Source organism: Leuciscus leuciscus, assembly GCF_965113295.1.
Source record: "Leuciscus leuciscus genome assembly, chromosome: 9".
In the NCBI taxonomy this organism is placed as follows: Eukaryota; Metazoa; Chordata; class Actinopteri; order Cypriniformes; family Leuciscidae; genus Leuciscus; species Leuciscus leuciscus.
Window position 1 is genome coordinate 31,043,091 of NC_138733.1, and position 22,180 is coordinate 31,065,270.

Consider the following 22,180-nt stretch of genomic DNA (forward strand, 5'->3'; position numbering starts at 1 on the left):
TGAGTGTGTGTGTGTGTGTGTGTGTGTAGGATGAAGGCAGGTGGAGTGTGTGGGTGATGTCTTTTTAAATATATGCTGGAATAACTGCAAGAAAGAGTTATCCGCTTTCTTCGCCAACGCAGCGTCATTTTATATCATCTCTGACTATTTCCCTCTGTCTATTTCTCTCTCTTATATCTGCATCCAGTTCTCTCTCTTCTTCACTGATTTAGTTTTTCTGTCTCTTTTTTATTGCTCTTCTCATCTCATTTCCTCTCATTTTGTCTCAATTATCTGCTATCCTCTCTGTCATGTCGCATCTCTTCCTTTCTCTTCTTTCTCTTTGTTTTCTATTATCACTTTCTTGTATGTATAAAAAAAAAAAAAAGAAATCTATCAGAAGATATCAGGAATATATGTTCATATTTAGTCATTTATATATTTAAAATCAGAATGTATGTCTAAATACATATTTTAAATATCTATTGTATGTTAATATACAAAAAAAAGCAGAAATATCAGGAATATATATTCATAACATCTGTACAAAAATATATATTTTGACTATATTTAGTAATTATATACTTTTAATAAAAATGTATGTACAAAATATATTTAAAAAATACATTTTATGTAAATATACATATACATATATATATATCAGAGAAAATCTGAATACATTCATATGTAGTTATTATATATTTCAAATAAAAATGTAAGGCTAATATATTTTCTAAATACATTATATGTAAATATACAAAATATCAGGAATATATATTCATTATACATTTAATAATATATCTATTTTGGAATATTTTTATTAATTTATATATTTTAAGTCAAAATGTTTGCCCAAAATATATTGTAATATTACATTTTATGTAAATATATCTGGAGAAAGCAGGAATATATATTCATAATACATGTTAATAATGAAATTTCAGCAACCCATTTACCATTTATATCATTTTTCTATCGTTATTTAAGATTATTCTAAATTTCTCACATACTCTCTCTTCTCACCTGTTCCCGTAATCCTCTCCTCTCCTCTCCTCTCCCCTCCCCTCCCCTCCCCTCCCCTCCCCTCCCCTCCCCTCCCCTCCCCTCCCCTCCCCTCCCCTCCCCTCCCCTCCCCTCCCCTCTCCTCCCCTCTCCCCTCTCCTCTCCTCTCCTCTCCTCTCCTCTCCTCTCCTCTCCTCTCCTCTCCTCTCCTCTCCTCTCCTCTCCTCTCCCCTCCCCTCCCCTCCCCTCCCCTCTCCCCTCCCCTCCCCTCCCCTCCCTTCCCTTCTCTTCTCTTCTCTTCTCTTCTCTTCTCTTCTCTTCTCTTCTCTTCTCTTCTCTTCTCTTCTCTTCTCTTCTCTTCTCTTCTCTTCTCTTCTCTTCTCTCCTCTCCTCTCCTCTCCTCTCCTCTCCTCTCCGTTATATAAGCGACTGTGCTGAACACCCACCTGAAGGTCTTGTTGAATGTGACTGCAGGACATTATGCAACTGCTTTCCTCTGTACAAAATCAACCTTTTGAGAAGCGCGCGCGTACACACACACACACACACACACACACACACACACACACACACACACACACACACACACACACACACATATTCTTGTGCATCTGTCTTTGTAAGGACATTCATTGACACAATGCAATGTTCCTAACCCTAACCCTACTCATCACAACTAAGTGCCTTACCTGAACCCTTACCCTAAACCTACTATTAACCTAATTATAACCTTATCCTTAAAACCAGGTATTGTCATGAATGAATGAATGAGTCATTTATATAGCGCTTTCATATGTACTACTGTACACCCAAAGCGCATTACAATCATATCAGGGGATCTCTCCTCAACCACCACCACCGTCATGTCATGTAAAATGACATATATATATATATATATATATATATATAAACAAGCTTCCATGACTTTGACTTGTCTTAAAGTGACTTTGGTTGAGATCGCATGACCAGCTGTGTTATGCAAGTTAATAAACAAATGTTTCACACAAAGTTACATTGAACTCAGTCGATTTCTTATGTCAAGTAAGAGGCTCATGCTGCCTAATTGGTTTTTTAGAAACGTAAATGAGAAATATGCATTTACTATAGTGCACTTTTATCTGTGATGCAATGTCTCATCAGATAGAATCAAACAACTTGTGAAAATATTGTCCTTCTGAATCACCATTCTGTGCTTTAATGTGTGTTTGTGTCCAGACGTTTTGTATCAAGAGTACCGCGACACCTCTAAGCAGCAGGAGATCGAGCAGCGTCGACAGAGAGATGGGCTCCCGACTGCAGGGTCAGGGGTCACGGCTGCGCCTGCGTTGCAGCTGCAGTTGAGGAACAGCATGCATTCACTGAGCCTCTGGCAAAACCTGGAGGCTGTGAAGGAGAGTGGACACCTGAAGACACTGGAGCCAAAGGAGATTATACTGCAGGAGGTGGGACACATGCTTTGAAGCAAAAATGGTGGCAGGTGGAGCTGGGGCAGGTGGAGGGGTTCAGAGGAACTCTGATAGCACATTGCAGGACTAGTTTACAGCGAACACTGAATCATCAGACTATTTAAACATTGAACTGACAGCAAAAACACTCAATAGCAATAGCAGTACACATCAAATGAATGTGTCTCTGTCTCTTTCCGTAGGCCATGTTTGAACTGGTGACTTCTGAGGCGTCGTACTACAAAAGCCTGGAGCTTCTGGAGACCCACTTTCTGCGCAACCCTCTGCTTGTCAACACCTTGAGTCAGTCTGACATGCACTTCCTGTTCTCAAACATTGAGGACATCATGAAGGCAAGCGAAAGGTGTGTGTTTGTGAGGCAATGTATGCGGTTGGTGTTCAATTTCATACGCTTTTGGTTTCCATAGTCTTGTCATATTTAATGCTTCTATTTTATGAAGGAGGCTGACAGGACAGCAGTGTTTTGCAAATTTACCTAGAACACAGTGGCTTTTTCTCATTATAAAATTAATCAGTTATAAATGGCTGCATCAGTTCAATTTTAGCAAATAATTATGTATTTCATTTTAAAATGTGCAAAAAGCAGCCAAAATATATCAGGGGAAATCAAGAATATATAATCATAACAATATTTTATCATAATTATGATGATTATTATTATATTTATATTCAAAATATATGTCAAAATATATATATTTTAAACATACAAAAACAGCCCAAAACATATCAGGAGAAATGCTAAAATATATTTATTTTGAATATATTTAGTAATTTATATTATATATAGTAATTTATATATAAATGAACACATTTTTCCAAAATATATTTTAAAATAAAATGTTCTGTACATTTTATATAAATGTACAAACACAGCAAGAATATCAAGAATATATTCATAATATATGTTAAAATATATCTGTTTTGAATACAATTAGTCATTTATTTATTAATAGTTTATTAATATATATTTTTATATTATATATTAATATTGTATATAAATAGTTTATTAATTATTATTATTTAAATGTAATTTCTTTATATTGTATATTATATATTTCCATATATTATATATATTATTTGTTTATTCATTTATACATTTATATATTAATAGTTTATTAATTTATTTTACATAAAAATATGAGTCCAAAATATATTTTAAAAATACATTTTCTATTTATTTTATATAAATATAAAAAACTGCAAAAGAATATGTCAGGAAAATCTATAAAATATATTAATAGTATTTGCTAAATTGTGTCTATTTTGAATATATCCAGTAATTTATATATTATTTGTTTATTAATTAATTTATAGTTAAATCAAATATATACATCCAAAATATGTTTAAAAATACATTTTATCGAAAATAGTTGTTTTTTCTATGTGTACTCACATAATATGACATCTGCCTTTTTTAATCCAATAAGTATCTTTCTAATGTGTGGAAGTAGTTGATGTTTCAAACTTGTTTTGCCTCACGTAATGGTCAATGTTAATTTAATTTCCATTGAAATACGGTACATACATTTGCTTCAATAAGATTTCAGAAGTGAAACTTCCTCCCATTCACCTTGATACCCATTATTGCCCACAGGCTAAAATTAAAGTGTTGGTGCGATTTGATACAGTCAGTCAGTCAGCTTTATAGCATGCAAATCCACCCACTAATGCGATGATTCATGCGCATGATTCAGGAGCAACTCTGCCCTTCCAAACCTGCTCTCGTACAGTGTGAAACATTGGATTACAAGATTGATTTGAGTTTCTTTCTTATATAAGATGTGTTTGTTAGTGCACAGCTAAGCTAAAGCTATTGAACCCAAGTTAAAGTTTCTTGAAAGAGAAATGTTTGATTTCTGTAGCCAGTACCAGTAAACAAAATTGCACAAGTATATACCATTTCCAGTGGACTTTCAAAGTACATATACAAGCAAGCATTTTCCGTTAAGATTGTTTGAGTTTGTGACAGTTCTCTGTTTACTCTTTAATTTTAAGAAAAGGAATGTGAGACTGAAGTCGCCACAACAGTTTTGAAATGTATATGTACTTTCCCCATTGCAACTGAAGTAGTCTACATGATGTTGCTGTCTCGATGATGACCTCATGCTTTCCTCAGGTTCCTCATGGATCTGGAGCACAGGATCGAAGAGTCCATCCTGATCTCAGACGTGTGCGACATTGTTTGTTATCATGCTGTTAACCACTTCCAAGTCTTCATCAGCTACGTCATCAACCAGGCGTACCAGGAGAAGAACTACCGACGGATACTGTAAGAACATTTCTTACCTGTGAATATGAAAAATGGGAAAGATTTAGTGTAATTCAGTCATTTGTTTAAGGGCAAATATGTCAGGGCGGAGGCACAATTTTGGCGTGCTATTCTAAAAAAAAATCATTGGTTACACTTTATTTTGATAGTCTGCTTTAGACTAACTAGAAGTCTCTTTGCAGCTTCGTCAACTTAGGCCGTTTACACCTAGAATTAAGACCACAAGTGGACAACGCTAAATAATACAGGTGTAAACGGAGTCTAAAATGTTTTTAGCTTGTCCACTTTCAACGACCTCCTGAAGTAGTAGTAAACGCATTTGACCGGATTGCTTTCATATAGTGTAAACGCTCATGTGGTCGAATGTGTTCAAACAGCCACAAAAGACGCCTACTCTCCGCCTACTGACCTAATGAGTACACATTATGAGAAGCGCACTAGCCAGACGGGATTTAAACTTTGACCCCGGATTGGTTTGAAGATGAAAAACGTACCAAGCACAATGTTCTCTCACCATTCCTGATTTCTAACACACACTCACAGTGTGTTCTTATGGTTATCAGAGCAGAAACTAAAGCTGCTGCTCTCCATGTGTTTTTCCATCGTTTCTGGTCGTGTTTATATGTAAACTGCATGAGCTTATTTCATCCATTAGATTGAAAGATCGGAAAAAGCCCATACATTTACCCGGCCATAGACCCTCACCTCGAAGAAATCAGGACAGAAGTGGTTAAAAGAGGACAAAAGAGACGGATTTAAACACCAGGAGTAAACGGGAATGTGTCTCCCTCGTCCACTTGTGATCTGATCGACCAAAACACATCTTAATACCAGCTGTAAACAGGGCATATCTGATAGGTTAGGGTTAGTAGAATATGTAAACATGTTCTTGCAAAGTTACTTAAAGTAGACTATTGAAATAAAGTGTTACCCAATCATCTTATGGATACAAAATATGTACTACAAAACTATGTGAATGCATCTATAACTGGTCAATTTTGATATCTTGGGCTATTTTGCTTCTATAACATCTTTCAGACTAGTGGATAGAAAACATCCAGTTCACATTTTAGTGTTTTTTTTTTTATTACACTTCATCTATTTGCATCTGTCGATTTCATATATTTAAAGGCAGTAGCACTTTTCAGTTTTATTCCTATCTACTGTATAGACCTTTTGCGCCAGAGAAACGAGGGCGCCGCCATCTTTAGAATATTGTCTTTGAGCTTCCGTTTTTGCGGTCGCTCTTTATATTTCAATGGCATTGCTGTCCAGGAGTAAATAGCCTTTGAAGTGGATTTAATTAATGTAAAGTTAACGAAAGTTATCATGAGGATTGTAATGTTTCATAAATACGCAAGATCGCTGTGAAAATACAGACCGGAAGTCAAAAGACAACGAGCGCAGCGCTGGAAAGGGGCGGGGCTACATAAGGTCTATATTCTGAAGGGATTTGTTCATATAAAATTTGCCTGATTTATTTAAAGTCGTCATGAAAGAGAAGATGGTCTTTTATTCCCTATTATGATGGGATGGGAAAAAAAGTGGCTTCTTGAACAAGAAAACATATAGGGCTGGACTTTTTGTCTTTCGAGAGTATGCATTTGATTTTGTCCTTCGGGAATTGATTGGATGGTTGGATGGTTGTGTTTCGCTATTGGTGGATCTCCTGTGAGTCACAGGTTGTCCTGACCTCATGCCAGTAAACACATCATCAGAGAGATGACGTGAAAAGAGATATCCAAAATCCCCTCTGTAAAAACCTTTAACTCAGGTATGTCAGAAGAATGAAACAATAATTTTGAACCTGACTTTATCCAAAGTTCAGACTGCTGTTCTGAAACCTATGCAAATTAGTGCATATTTAATTAGATACTGCCTCATTTGCATATCTGAACACTTTAATACAAAACAATTGTTATTGTTCTGTGATTAGTCAATGCATAGTGAATAAAGGTCATTATTAGTTAAAATTTTTACCCTATTCACCTGTGGTGTTTTACCTTAACAAGAGTTCATTGGTTGAACAGATTCATTAGAGAGACAATGCTGATCAACTAAATTTGATCCACTAACTAAACCAACATGCAGATTCATTCTGGTCTGAAATGCTTTCTTTGTCTTTGTGCGAATTAAGCTTTGGAATGAAAGAGTGTTTCCTTGTTTGTGGCGTGACGGAAACATTGTATGTGACGTTGTGTGTGATGTCTCTATAATTAAACGTGACACAGTGACTTGACTTGTGTTGTGGGTGTGGCTCATTCAAGAAACAACAACAGAAACTCATCGATGTTCCCACGGTTACTTCGCTTAGTGAAATTACATGACACTGTACATTTATTACAGTGATAGTTCGCCCCAAAAAAGAAAAGACTTGTGATCATTTACTCACCTCCATGTTGTTCCAACCCGTATTAGTCTACTGATTTTCTTCTGTGGAAGAAGAAAGTGGTTTTTATATCATTAATATACATAATATACATTCTCTGTTAGCTTTGTGTGAGTTTATTGATTGTGCGTGTATAAATGGGAGGGACAGTTGTGTGTATTTGTTGTGTAAATCATCACATCTGGATGCATGTTAACCAGCTGTCTACCTGGATTCTCGCCTGAGGCTTCAGTCCTCGCTGTCTTGTGATGTATTGTGTGAAGGTTTGTGTTGCTGATTTCATTTGTGTGCGTTTGTAAGCCTTGTAAAGCTCATGGGACTTTCTGCTCACAGGCCCGGGGAGTTTTAGTTCTTTCCATTCTTGTTAAGATTAGGGTTAAATCCAGCCTGTGTGTGTGTGTGTGTGTGTGTGTATTACGGCCAAAACAACAGCTAGGTTGTGCATCAGAAACAAGCATGTTTTGTTGTTTTTAAACCACACAGGTTCATAAAGTCTAACCTCATACTCCGTCTTCCTGCTTTGTGACCTAGTTATGTTCATTTCAAATAGTTCATTGTTTTGTCCTAGAGGCGATAATCATACTAAATACAATTTTTTTTAACAACAATTACGCCTATTTTTATCTTTAAGCAATATAATCCAAAATGAAGAATAATTTGTTTAATGGAAATGCTGCTATGAACTCAATTTCTCATGCATAACCAATCTGCACTGCTAAACTTTATTCTACAGTCAGCTTGATTCATAGGCCACCTGCTGGACAACAGGCTAAACCGCACATATTTGTCAAAAATCTAAGTGAAATAATAGGCTGTGTTTGTAATATCATACTAACATGCTGCTATCTCTGCATTGTGCTATCCAAAGTTTCTCTATGCAAAGAATGACCTAGCACTTTTGGCAAAATCTGAATCTATTGACCCTCCATTTGAACTGTGCTAAAAAGAAATGTGTCACAAATGAGAGGTTTTTGTTTTTAAATAGTAGGCAATATACAGTATTAGTGCTGTATACGCCAGCGTTCAGCCTCATGCCACTGAACATGACACTTGCTGAAACTGAAATGTGCATTTATGCAAACTATCTTAGTGATATAAAGAGCATATACTGTAGTTTGCATCAATAAGTTGCTGGTCTTATTACTGTAAATCATAACCGTTTCTGATTCCTTGACTGTTTCACTTTTGGTTGTGGACTGTGTAAGTGGTTTAATACGACCCTTTGTTCTACATGTCAAGTTCTATGATTATGACAAACCGCCAAATGCAAGCAGCTTCATATGACCGCAGTTCAACAGAAAGGTGTTGTGTCTCAGGAGAAAATGAGTCTGGTCGTTTATAATACCACAACAGGACGCGTGATCTAAAGCCTTGTGTTACAGTTATGAAAGTAGTGATGCATTAGGTTAAAGCTTTAGTGGTTTGTTCAAACCAAGCAGGTAACGTTACATTTTCTTAATAATATTTTAGCAGTAAAGATGTGTGATGTGTGAAACCAAAATGGTTCTTCTATATGGCATCGCTGTGAAAACCCTCTTCAAAAAAAAACTTCACCTGCCTCAAGTGCATACTTTCTTAAAAATTATTTTATACTGTGTTTTGGCAGTATGCGGTGAGGTAATGTAATGTAACGTAACATTATTACCTTATTATTACCGTATCCCTTTTTTTTTTAACAAATCTCAACAACAAAGCATCGCTTATTTTGTTCTATTGAGTAGTTTGTATTTTAGCTAGTTGCATTTTTTGAGTAGCTTGCCCATCATTGCCTCTGTGTTTTGCAGTCACACACACTCTTCATGTCGGCTATATTTGCGTTAACGCAATTATACACAAATGTCAGGAGTGTGTCTGTATATCTTTCAGACAAGAAAACGCTCTTTTCCGAGAGAAAATATCCATCCTGGAGAATCAGCCGAAAGTGAAGGGCCTCTCGTTCACCTCCTTCCTCATCCTCCCCTTCCAGCGAATCACACGACTCAAGCTACTTGTTCAGGTAGGCGTCAGCCAATCAGACGTCTCGAATAACTTGAATAAGCCAAGCAAATGTCTCAAAAATCTGGCTCTTTTAACAAATTTTAAACTCCATGTATATTGTAAGTTGCTGTTATGAATATTGATAGTTCACTTATACATTATTTATGAAAATACTACATTGCTTTTGTTTGCAGTTTGTATGTGTGTTGGTAAATGTGGTCTATATCAAAACTGCTTCTTTGTGTTCCAGAATATTCTGAAGAAGGTGGAGGAAAATTCTGACAGAGAAAAGACGGCCATATTAGCACATCAAGAGTTGGAAAGGGTTAGTGTGTTATGATTTCAGGGTGGGGTAATGAGCCTTGTCATTATGTTTCATTGTCTCTGGACTTTCACCTGTCAAGCACACCTTGCCCTGTTGTCCACGTTACCATGGTTACCGTGCCACACCTCTCGTAGCTGCAGAAACACCCTCAACATGACTTTAACAGCTGCTATTAATTGTTTTTCTTGAAATATCTTAAAGCGAATATTGCTGGGATCATGTGATGTTGGAATTAAACTGCTATTCAAGTTCACAAACTCAAATTATTTGTTTAATGGCAACAATCATAATGCCAAAATGTATCCATGTGGGGCTTTGTTGTGGTTGTTGACAGGAAATACATCATCACTAAATTAATTCACCACAAAATGCTTTTGCTAAATATTTCACAACAAAAAGTGCACCAATGACCACGTGATATAATAAAACGGCATGCAATAAATAGAAATACAACACGTGCAAAGGCATCTGACTACCTTTAGGCTGTTAAGGGTGCTGTCATTTTGGTGTGGTTGGTTTGTCATCAAACATTTTCTCTAATCATAATGATTCAGAAATGAATCAAGACTCTCGAACAGCTATTCAATAAAAACCTGCTCAGTGTCCCAGAGGTCATCTGCGGTTTGCACGTTTATAAAGATTTGTTCAATCTTTGTAAACAAACAGCTTATACTTGAACTCCTAGTTGGGGTGAAACTTGTAAGTGTTATTTAGTCAAACTTGTTCTTGTGTGTGGGAGTTTGTTATTTTAACAGCGATGAGAGCATTTCTGAGGAAATAGTAAAACCTGATGAACTGGAGATATTCCCTCACTGAAATCAGTTTAAAAATGGGCTAAATAATGGTCAGTTTTCGTATCGAACAATACCTGTTGTATTTCAAGGTTAGGGTGAGTGTTTGGGTTAGTGTAGATACTTGTTATGTTAAAATAGAAGTGAATAGGAAATCCCCACAAAGTTCTAAATGCACGTGTGTGTGTCACTGTGGTTCTCAGATTGTGAAGGAGTGCAATGAAGGTGTGAGGAAGATGAGTCGCACTGAGGAGCTGATCAGCATCGAGAAAACGCTCGAATTCAAGTCAAAGGTACACAAAAGAAGTCAAATGATTCATTGTGAAGATGTTGTGTCATAACAAGCTCTGTTCACCCAAACATGCAATCAAATAGAATGTTGACTGGATACTGTCTAAGTATTAAAAATAAAATAAAATAAAAAAACTTTACAAGAGTAGCACCATGCATGCAAGTTTTCTGAAGCCAGAAAATATGTAAAAAAAAAAAAAAAACGATTATTGGAGCAGGTTTTACAAGAAAATACTATTTCAGTCTAAAAATGTCACATTTCTTTGTAATTATTTGTGAAATTTACTAGCAAAAGTGAATATTGTTTCAAAACCAAATCCTACACCAAAATAATTTTTCAGTGTAGCATTTCTAATGTTTGTAATCGTCTCGTTTTATTGTACATTATTTCAGCTGTTTGTTGTAGATGCAACTGTTTTCTTTCAATAGTTCAATTTGACCCAGTGTGACTATTTACAGTAGCTGCGACTTTCTTTCCGTAAAATAATAGCTGTATGTGAGGAGCGGACTGAAACTGAAGTCATTATGCACTGAAAATCTCTTGTGCGGTAGCTCTAAAGTAGATCTCATTTGCATGCGCTTATTGAAACGATGCATCTCATTCAATTATGAAACATTTGAGACCCAATGGCATATGTTAATGTTAAACTTTGTGCAACACATTTTCACATCTTGAATGACATTTGAGGGCTGGAGTATAACTCTTTTTAGAGGTTGACTGACATGCATGTTCATGCTATAAAAAACGATCAATGCGAACATTCTGCGAACATCTCATTAACATATTCAGAGTTTGAAGCAGCACAAAGGTGTGTAAATGACCACATAAATTAAAAATGTAATTGGGTCACACTTTAGTTTAGGGTCCAATTCTCATTATTAACTAGCATGCATTTCTAGGATGTTTATACTTATACCTAAACTTAACATCTACCATACTAACTATTAATAAGCAGTAATTTAGGAGTTTATTGAGGCAAAAGTCATAGTGAATAGTTAGTTAATAGAGAATTGGACCCTAAACTAAAGTGTGACCAAACATTGTGTCTATCCCTTTAATTGTTGCAACAGTCCTTGGTAAGAAGTGTTTACTCGTGTGTCAGAGCGAAACTCATCTCCATAAGCCCATAAAGAGCAGCTGTCTTCTTCTTCTCCTGTTTTCAGTCCGTGCCGGTGATTTCTCACTCTCGCTGGCTGCTGAAGAAGGGTGAGGTGCAGCAGATGTCTGGACCCAAGAGCACTAGGACCATGCGCAGCCGCAAGCTCTATCACCCCATTTACCTGTTCCTGTTCAATAACCTGCTGCTCATCACCAAACGCAGCTCCAGGTCTGTGTGACGTCATCAGCTCAACCTCCTTCAAATCATGATGTCATCATTCGCTCAATGCCAATGTTGAAATCTACAGAGATTAAATGCAATTTACTGACACCGAAGGAGATGAAAATGAAATAAACAGTTGTTTTACACAGAGATGGCATCCTTTGAAATATGCAGGGAAAAAACTCACAGATATAGCTTAATGTCCATTGATTTGTTGATATTAATTGTCAAAAGATGACTGCTGAAATGGCTCAAAATGGCTAAATATTGTCTGATTAATCGACATGTTTCTTGGGTATTCTGTTTATTTTTGCTCTATTCATATTTACTGCACGTGTGTTTCAGTGGAGAGAAGTACCAGGTCCTGGACTCTTGCAGTCGCTCCATGCTGAGGACTGAAGACCTGGAGGATCAGGGTCAGACGCTGGCCTCAGTGTTTGTGTTGAAACTGCTGGAGAACCAGGAGGACAGAGAAGTCAGCTACATGCTCAAGAGTGAAAGCATGTGAGAACACAGTCCTAAGCCATTATCTCAGAGATTACAGCACATGTTTGCTTTGTGCACTAATGGCGCTCTGAATGTTTACAGAAGCGATAAACTGCGCTGGATATACGCTTTGACTCCAAACCGCCGTACGAGATTCCTCTCAACCAGCACTCACCAGCCAGGTACATCACATATATGTCTGCGCACCCTGTGTGTCTTGACTTGCTTGAATGCTGTTGGTTTGGATAAAAGTTCAAGCTGCTAAATGTTAAAAAGGGATTTCTTTGTCTGAACCAGGCAAGATTATTCGCATCTCTTCCATGATTTTGTCCTATTAAGACGTTTTCATTTTTGCCTCATCACACTAGTTAGCTCCGCCCACAGCAAACTGTCATTGGCCCAAACGTCCCTATAATAGAGGCATTTTTAAATTGAATTTAATATTTTATTATTTTATTTGTTTAAACAGTTTTATATAAATAAATAATATAAAATTATAATATGTAATGTGTGTTTTATTTAAAATATAAAATAAATAATATAATAATATTGTAGATAATATTTAATGATAATATTATAAAACAAATATATTAATAATATAATGTATTATGTTTATTTTATTTATAATTATCTAAAATGATTTAATTTAAAATCTAAAATAAAAAGTATAATAATAATTAATATATTATGAAATAAATAATGTAATGATTATAAATCATATATATTTTATTAATAATATAAAATACTTAATATAATAATACAATAAAACATTTTTTTTCTAATATTATAAAATAATGTAATATATATATATTTATCTGTCATAAGTTGTGTTAGTGTAAAATTATAAAATAATTAATGTAATAATACATTATGATACGTAATATTTAATTTATTTTATTTTAATCTGTCGTGACTCATGAGTTGAATTAGTGTTATAATATAATATTCTTATTTATAAAATTATACAATTATTAATTTAATAATAAATATGATGTATAATATTTAATTTAAAATAAAAAATATAATAATTAATATAATATATTTATTTTGTTTGTATTATAAAATAATGGTAGCCTAATATAATAATAATAATAATAATAATAATTTCTTTTATTTGAATCTATCATGAGTTGAATTAGTCTAATTAATACTGTGTGCAGTATGATTTATTGTTTTTGCTGGTGCACGTCAGATTCTCCGCAGGTTCAGTGTATCCAGTCGTACTCCTCTCAGGAACCGGATGAGCTCTCTGTAGAAATGGCTGATGTGCTTCACATTCTGGAGTGTACAGATGATGGTAAGAAATAAAAAAACACATCGACACACCCTGGGCGTCCTGAAAAATCTGTCAATGTTTACGTAAAAGTCTCTCAATAAGCCATGCAGCTTCATCGGTCTTTGCTGTTTTTGGCGAGTCCAGGTCTGCATCTGTCAAGTCTGATCATCAGCTGTCAGCTGTATAAACGGGAGCATGTCTATGTTCCCACAGCCCTATGTTCCCACAACCCTAACCCTAACCCTAACATACCTAAACCTACCCCTCACAGGAGGGAGACTTGTCTGGGATGTTATTGGGCTATCCCTGTACCAGCACAAGCACTAAAACCTACCCTTCATTGGGGACATAGTTAAATGAGAGAACATAGGAATGTGGGAACATAGGGCTGTGGGAACATATGGTTGTGGGAACATAGGGCTGTGGGAACATAGGGCCTAATTTTCAAAATTTTCAGTAAAAAAAAAATTCTTAGAAATTTGGGAACAAAGGGGCGTGGGAACATAGGGCTGTGGGAACATAGGGCTGACCCCGTATAGGCTAGTCTCTCACTATTTTGCTTCCTGTCGTCTGTTGTTTTTACTATATTTGTGGCATGTCCTTCCTGTTTTTTCTTCTCTCTGAACCTCAATTGCATGTTCGTCTCTTTCCCTCAGGCTGGATGTTTGGTGAAAGGTTGCACGATGGAGAGAGAGGATGGTTCCCCTCACGAGTGGTGGAGAAGATCATGAGCGCAGAAATTCGGGCTCAGAACCTCAAAGAGTGTCAGCGTATCCAGCAGGCTCAGGAAGGAGCGCAGGGGTCCCGGGCCGCCTCCAGGGGGCGCCGGCCAGTCAAAAGCCCCCAGTACACTCCCACCTGGACTGACCTGTAGAAATAACATCACATGACCACCACCACCATTCGTTCTCCTGATTCCTGACCCGGAACTAAGTGACGTCACCTAGATGTACGGTGGACTGATAGTCATTCTGTGTCCAGTGTTTTATTGAGTACGTGAGTCACACTGAGGGCTCGACAGGGTCGTGGAACAGATCTTGCACTATAAGCACTTGTGTTTTTGAATCGCTGCTTCCATACAGTCCTAACGCGCTGTTAGCATGAAGGATTTCAACTTCCGCAATCACACACGGGGGACCACTTTTTCTGACGTCGACGCATATGAGCTGAAGGAAAAAAGCTAAATGCTACGTCAGGACTTTTGTAAAGTCATAATGCTTCTCTTGAAAAGGAATGTATTAATGTGCATGGTCACACCTTTTACTGACAATACAGGTTTGTGTTTTTAAACTAACCTCTGAGGACAAAGAGGATGTACTGTATGTACCTCTCATCCACTTGAAGAACAAAAAAAGAAAAAAAATAAGAGAGAAAATGAACAAAGTTAATCATCTGCACATATCTGGAGTTTTGAATGCGATTTTTTGTTTCATGTCCTTAAACGTGAAACATGGAAGTAAAAAATGCAGATGAAGAACACTGAGGCGGTTTTTGCACGTGCTGCATGAAACACACACACACACACACACACACACACACACTAAACAATGTTTTTCCTACGCAAACACACTACACACACGAGAGTAATCTTGTCAAACCAGTCTAACACCATGTCCTAACCAGATGCGACACGGGAACTTTTCAGCAACAAGCCATTTGTTCACACTGAAAGCGAAAATGCTCAGTGACGTCACGTGACACAGTGATGTTTAATATCAACCAATCACCTTTTTGATACAGACATAACTCAAGTCTCATTATACAGTTAAAAAAAGATGATCACCTGTTTGTTTACTCTTGAATGCACAACTAATTAAAAAAATCGAATTACATACTGTACATTGCAACGTCGTCCACAATTATCAAGAGTCTGTGCGCTACAAAATAAGTATATATCATTTTATTTTTAAAGACCTTTTTTTAAGTCTGTTAGGCTATATGTTAATGTAATCTTTTTTGAGATTTCGGGCTTTGGTCCACAAATGTATGGCTGCATCCAAAATCACATGCGTCCCTACTATAGTAGGTGAAAAACAGTATGAGACAAAAGAAGTATGTCCGAATTCCCAGTACTCATAAAAGAGTAGACAAAAAGTGCCCGGATGACCTACTACTTCCGGCGAGATTCTGAGTGTGCATTCGATGGACACTTTACTATCCCATGAGGCCACGGGAGAGGATTTGTGAATGGCAGTGAAGCAACAGTAGCTGACACTGGTTGGTCACATGATAATGACAGCATGGCGAATGTAGTGCGTCCAGATTACATTCATAGAATGTAATATTTTAGCGGTCACGAAGTAATTACTTATTCAAAATAAGTACCTACTCAAGTGAGGATGCGATTTTGGACACAGCCCATATGAAAATAATATAAATTTAGCAAATATGAGATGCAATTGTATGACTAGAAAATAGCTGTCTGGAAGTGCTGACAAGATGGCTGCCAAGTTGACTTTCCTTAAAGGGATAGTTCACACAAAAAGGAAAAATTTCATCCACATGTCGTTCCAAACCTACAATACATATAAATATTTTGTAAACCACAAAACGAGATTTTAGGCACTGTTTTTTTTTGTCATAGCTAGTGAGGGCAAAGACATTCATTTGCGTGGTATAATTGCTTTTGTCACCTTATTACGTCGCATCTGGTTTGGACAGAGTTTAACTATCTTTTTCAAGAGAGAATGTAACTTCCATGAGAGATTAATCTTGCTGCTCTGCTGGAGTAGGTGTTTTTATAAGTTGTGTGCATGTTCATATGAAAACATGTGGTAAAGAGATATTGCCAAATAATTGTCCCATTTCATATTGTAAAAAGATAATTTATTGTTAATGAAAATACATCTTGAATGTTGAGACCTTGTCACCCCCGTCTCATCTCATCTAATAAATGACAAACACCCACTTTGTGTCTTTCTTGGATGTTTTTTGTTTCTCTAGTCAGAGTGTATTTTTTTTTAGTTCTGTTAAACATCTTGATATTTAATGTGGGGGAAAAAATAAGGTAAGACTTGATTTTATGAAAAGTGTCTCTGTGTGACCAATTGTTTTGATGGTATCCTAAAAGGTATGTTGTTTTAGAGATGTTTTATGTAGTTATGTTAGAATATTTTTAATGTGCGTTTTTAATGTGATGTGCGCAGATGAATCGTTCATAACATATAACCAGGAATGTGTTCATGTTGATTTTAATAGCGGATTACAAACTTATTACTAGTCTTAGTAGTTTCACCCAACAAGCTGTTTCCTGAAGCTCAGGCTTTGCAGAAAACACCAGCTGCAGAACCAACAACACCACTTCCTCTTTCCCAGCTCTTCACACACATCTTTTACTCTGAAAAACACTGTCAAGAGCTCAAATATTATCCAAGGAGAATTTAGGATGGAGTGGTCTTGAAATGTGAGCATCAGTCTGAGACCCTGGAAAAATATACATTACTATTTCACTTACAGTGTACTGAAATCCCTGGAATTCCATACATTTGTTGAATAAACTGTATAGAAATTAACATTTTATAGCACTAAAAAAAGTTTCTCTTATTTTGATCCTGGTGTTTTAATATTCACACTTTGTGAATAAGCTTGGCTTATTCAAGATGCTTTCTTGCAGATAAAGATTAAAGTGAAATATACTGTGGATATTAATCTTGACTTAGTAAACTTGTGCAGGTCACATGAGTAAAATCCACTTCGGTAAATCCGGATAAGCAGAGAAGTATACAAAACTATTTTAGATGGAGAGATATGATTGATTTTTCACACAGACACAACGCAAGTGTCGCAGCTAGAAAAAATTCCTGGATGACATTACAATAGGCCTAACTTATACTTCTTAACTTCTTCGTATGATATGAGGAATTTTGAATATTGTTAGATGACTTTATTATAAATTCAAAGTTGAAATTTACACTTAAAAAAAGTGAAGTAAAAAAAAAGTTAGAAGCCCAACATCAACAAAAGTCAAAATAAAAATAAAAACTTCAGTTGAGATGCTCTTCTGACATCTAGCGGTGAGAGAATGTAAATGCAGCTGTTAGTTTTTTGCAATCAGTGGCTGAACAAATGAATTAATCTATATCACAGTTCAGAGACTTATCTTATATAGAAACTCCCGCCTGATTACGTGATACACGTTAGTATTGGCTCAGTTTAAAGATGGAAAATAGTTCATATTTTCTAGTTCCTATTAGCTGCGTAATTAATGTAACCATCGTTTTGAAGAGAAAACTTTAGCATGTCCTTTTTGTTGTTTTATTTGTTACAAGTTACATACATAATATATAAACTGCACTGTGTTTTAAATGAATTATTAGAAGGTATTGGATCTATTCTAGTTTTGAGCGAAATTAGCAATATGCATTGTGACGTATGTGGCCGGTTAGCTCAGTTGGTTAGAGCGTGGTGCTAATAACGCCAAGGTCGCGGGTTCGATCCCCGTACTGGCCAGTAGCTTTTTTGAGTCAGGATTTTACAAATATTTGTGAACATTGTGTAAATAATTGTGTGTTCAAATACTTGTTATAGACCTTAAACATTAACTATACCCTATCTCTTTTTCATGAATTCCCACGGCCCACAAACTAAGCGAATGTACAATCAAGAAGATGACCACATGCTTGTCTGCAAATCTACTGATCATGCATAACGCACGCAGCTCTGGTCTTGGCTGATGTCCTATATATTGTGGTTCGTGAATACCTATTTTGCCTCAGTAATTCTCAGCATACTTTTAACTGAAAAATTACAAAAGGAAGGGCTCGTCCGGGATTTGAACCCGGGACCTCTCGCACCCAAAGCGAGAATCATACCCCTAGACCAACGAGCCACATGAACAACCTGATCGTGTCTGAAGTATTTCAACATTGCGTGGAATAGCCACTAATGTAAAAACATAGTTTTTAAGAATGGTATTTTCACATTTATATATAAAAACATTATATACTCAATTATAGTTATCCGAAAACAATCTTTGATTGGATTTAATAGTCCTCTTGTATAAATGCTTGCCGAATTGGTCATATAAATCTGCGGATTATATCAGAATGTAAATTGTTGATTTCACACCTGAACATATTGCCTTTATTTACACACTATTATTATTACATTTGATTTCACTTTCACTTGTTTACAAATCTCTATTGTTTAAATCTTTCTTGAGACCTCGTGGCGCAACGGTAGCGCGTCTGACTCCAGATCAGAAGGTTGCGTGTTCAAATCACGTCGGGGTCATACGTTTTGTTAATGTTTCCACGTGTATTATCACTATCATCATATTAACATTAGGGTGGGGTACAGTCCGTTACGTGCAATCGACAGCAGTGCCGTCCAGTTCAGTAGACGCTAGCACTATGCCATTATAACTTTGATCCACGGTTAAGTATTGCGACTGTGCTCGGTAGATTTGATCTCAATTATAATCTATATTAAATTAATAAAATAACATTGAACGAAGTTATAGAAAATTACTTATTTCGTCATTACGTAATTTTGTAAGTTGTGAAAAAGGAAGGGCTCGTCCGGGATTTGAACCCGGGACCTCTCGCACCCTAAGCGAGAATCATACCCCTAGACCAACGAGCCAGGCGGAAAGATCGTCTTTTGTTCAAAGAATCATCTGATAGAGAGACATTTCATTATAGACTTAAAAACTGGTGTTGACTAGCAGATTAGATTCAGTGTTAATTAGACGATTCTGGCAGTCAATATTGTCATTTTAACTTTTCTACCAGGCCAATAAGTGCAGAGGAAGATAAGCACACATGCAGGAGACGAAGTACTGGTACAACATCAGAAGTATGGGATGAATATTTAGTATCATTAACACAATTATCCATGAACTTGATCCATTTTGCAGGTATGTTTTACTATCCACAACCAAATGCCTTTCAACTTGCGTGTGCAAAATTACAAATTGAATGAATGTGAAGCAATGTGTACAAAAAGAGACATTTTTGTGAAAACAAATGTTTTCTTTTGTATTAGTGTATCATAATTTGCGCATGCAACAAAGAAGATGTGCATGTGTGGATCAGGTGACACGCGTGCATTCATTGATATCTTTTCTTAAAAATTTGGATATTGAGACTTTGTTTTCGCGGTTTTTAAGCATTTCACAACCCACACACAAACAACTACAAAATGAATAGGCCTGGTGCTAATTATTAATGTGTGCACAACTACCCATCTATTTGACAAATTCACAAATGTGCGTCACTACATTTAAACTAATACAATACAACTTATGCAGCATTTTGTACAAATGACATAGTTAATACAAAACCTTGATTTTGTATGTAGGTCAGAATTTGTGCATGTGCATTTGTGGATGAGGTGACACGCGTGCATTCATTGACTCGTTTCTGAGCCGATCCTATTTAATTCATTTGGATTTTGAGATTTTAATTTCGCCGGTTTAGCCTTGCACGATCCACACACAGCTGTCTGAGAAAACCACTAGATGGCAGTAGTCTGCTAAACAGATCGAGCGTTCTTCCCCTGTTCCCCATTTAAGACGCTTAATGTGTCTTAAGAAAGTGATATTCAAACACCAAATTTAGTTCACAATATGTGCCTACCTTATTAATAAAGCATACTTTATTAAACAGATAAAATCAGATTGTGAACCACTCCCATAGAAAACTATTATAAAACGCTTAGCATGCAATAGTGCGTTGCATGTTCAATAAGGTGTAGGCTATAGGCTATGAGTTTTAATATCACCGTCTTACTGCATTAACATTAAGCTTTTTCTTTATAATAGGCTATATGGGAGGAAAACTACAAGAGCCTATATGAACGCGACACACAAAGTTTCACGTTAAGGGCATTTTCCTTCCTTATAGCCTGTTAAAAGGAAAAAGCTTAACGTGAAATTTCGCAGACTACTGCCATCTAGTGGTTGCAGGTTTTAGACAGCTCTGTGAGGATCGTGCAAGGCTAAACCGGCAAAATTAAAGTCTCAAAATCCAAATAAATCAAATAGGATCGACTCAGAAACGAGTTGTGGAATAAGTTTAATATGTTCTATATGTATGCATTTTCTTATATTCATAGAATCCTAGAAACATGATGGTAATTAGATTAAGGTAATAAAATGCATGAGGATTGCATGTGGAGTCCCATGCTTCTCTGCTACATTGATAGAGAAAATAAACTGTTATTAACCCTTATGAATGTATGTATATGTATGATCTTTGTATACGTGGCTGGACAATAAGAAATGTGTGACTAATGTATGACCAAGACAGAGGGCCTCCACTCAAGGGTAGCATATGATAAACAAGTCTAACAATGTGTTAGTTATGGCTGAGACATATCTTCATTTAGCCTCGAGAAATAACCTTGGGGGGAGTCAGGACTATAAAGAAGGAAGGATGCCCTCCTCTCGTTGTCACACTCTGCAGCCACTTGTATGACTGTATGATTGCTGACCTTTCCTTGCAAGGGAAAAATAATATTCTTTAACATTTGCTACATGTTTGTCTCTTATTCAGTGATAGAAAGTTAGAAAATTGTTTGCCACCACAGAGTCAATGAATGCACGCGTCACCTGATCCACAAATGCACATATTTGTTCCCTGCACAAATTCTGACCAACATTAATACAAAATCAAGGTTTTGTATTAACAACTATGTCTCTATTTGTACAAAATGCTGCACATTCATTTGATTCTGGATTTTGCACACACAAGTTGTAGGCTATTGTATTAGTTTAAATGTAGTGACGCACATTTGTGAATTTGTCAAATAGACGGGTAGTTGTGCACACATTAATAATTAGCACCAGGCCTATTCATTTGTAGTTGTTTGTGTGTGGGTTATGAAATGCTTGAAAACGTTTAAAGAAAAGACGTCAATGAATGCACGCGTGTCACCTGATCCACATATGCACATCTTCTTTGTTGCATGCGCAAATTATGATACACTAATACAAAAGAAAACATTTGTATTCACAAAATGTCTCTATTTGTACACATTGCTTCACATTCATTCAATTTGTAATTTTGCACACGCAAGTTGAAAGGCATTTGGTTGTGGATAGTAAAACATGCCTGCAACATTTATCAAGTTCATGGATAATTGTGCTTGAACGTGTTAATCATTTTGATACTATATTCATCCCATACAGCAGAGTTTATTCAATAAAGTTTTAGTTGTGTCAGTAACAGAACTTGGAAAGACACAACTAAAAGTTTATTGAATAAACTACTCTGACCAGCTCTAATTCAACAAGTGTTATTATAACAAAGCAAAGTCAATTACTACATCTCTCGACAATAACTTTTTGTGCGCAAAAAACAAACAAAAATGGGCTCACTATTGGCCGACACTGGCCAATAGTGAGCCTACGTTGTGACGTACAACCCAGAAGCGCTGCGTTGTTACACTACTTGAACTCACTCAGAGGCACACAGAAGAAAATTAATAGTTGAATAAAGTCGTTATTTTATTTACTTTTTGTGCGCAAAAAAATAATTCTTGTTGCTTAAAAAAAACTTAAAAGTTGATCCACTGTAGTCACTTAACAATGTCTTTACTAACTTTTCTGGGATGGCAGATATCGATTACCTAGCAGCCTATGAAGGAGTGAGCCAGCTCTCAGAA

The 22,180-nt window shown here is 36.2% G+C and overlaps 1 protein-coding gene across 1 annotated transcript in view; it reads left to right on the top strand.

The window, feature by feature from the left end:
- Positions 1 to 16,480, top strand: part of ngef (neuronal guanine nucleotide exchange factor) — a 27,776-nt gene extending 11,296 nt beyond the window's left edge. The window contains exons 5-15 of the mRNA XM_082180921.1: positions 2,197 to 2,423; positions 2,630 to 2,790; positions 4,564 to 4,716; positions 8,972 to 9,101; positions 9,333 to 9,407; positions 10,402 to 10,491; positions 11,654 to 11,817; positions 12,157 to 12,315; positions 12,400 to 12,479; positions 13,490 to 13,594; positions 14,230 to 16,480. Coding sequence (XP_082037047.1) covers positions 2,197 to 2,423; positions 2,630 to 2,790; positions 4,564 to 4,716; positions 8,972 to 9,101; positions 9,333 to 9,407; positions 10,402 to 10,491; positions 11,654 to 11,817; positions 12,157 to 12,315; positions 12,400 to 12,479; positions 13,490 to 13,594; positions 14,230 to 14,447 — 1,562 coding nt within the window. The 3' untranslated portion in view covers positions 14,448 to 16,480. The remainder of the gene's footprint in view (positions 1 to 2,196; positions 2,424 to 2,629; positions 2,791 to 4,563; positions 4,717 to 8,971; positions 9,102 to 9,332; positions 9,408 to 10,401; positions 10,492 to 11,653; positions 11,818 to 12,156; positions 12,316 to 12,399; positions 12,480 to 13,489; positions 13,595 to 14,229) is intronic.
- The last annotated feature ends 5,700 nt before the right edge of the window (positions 16,481 to 22,180 follow it).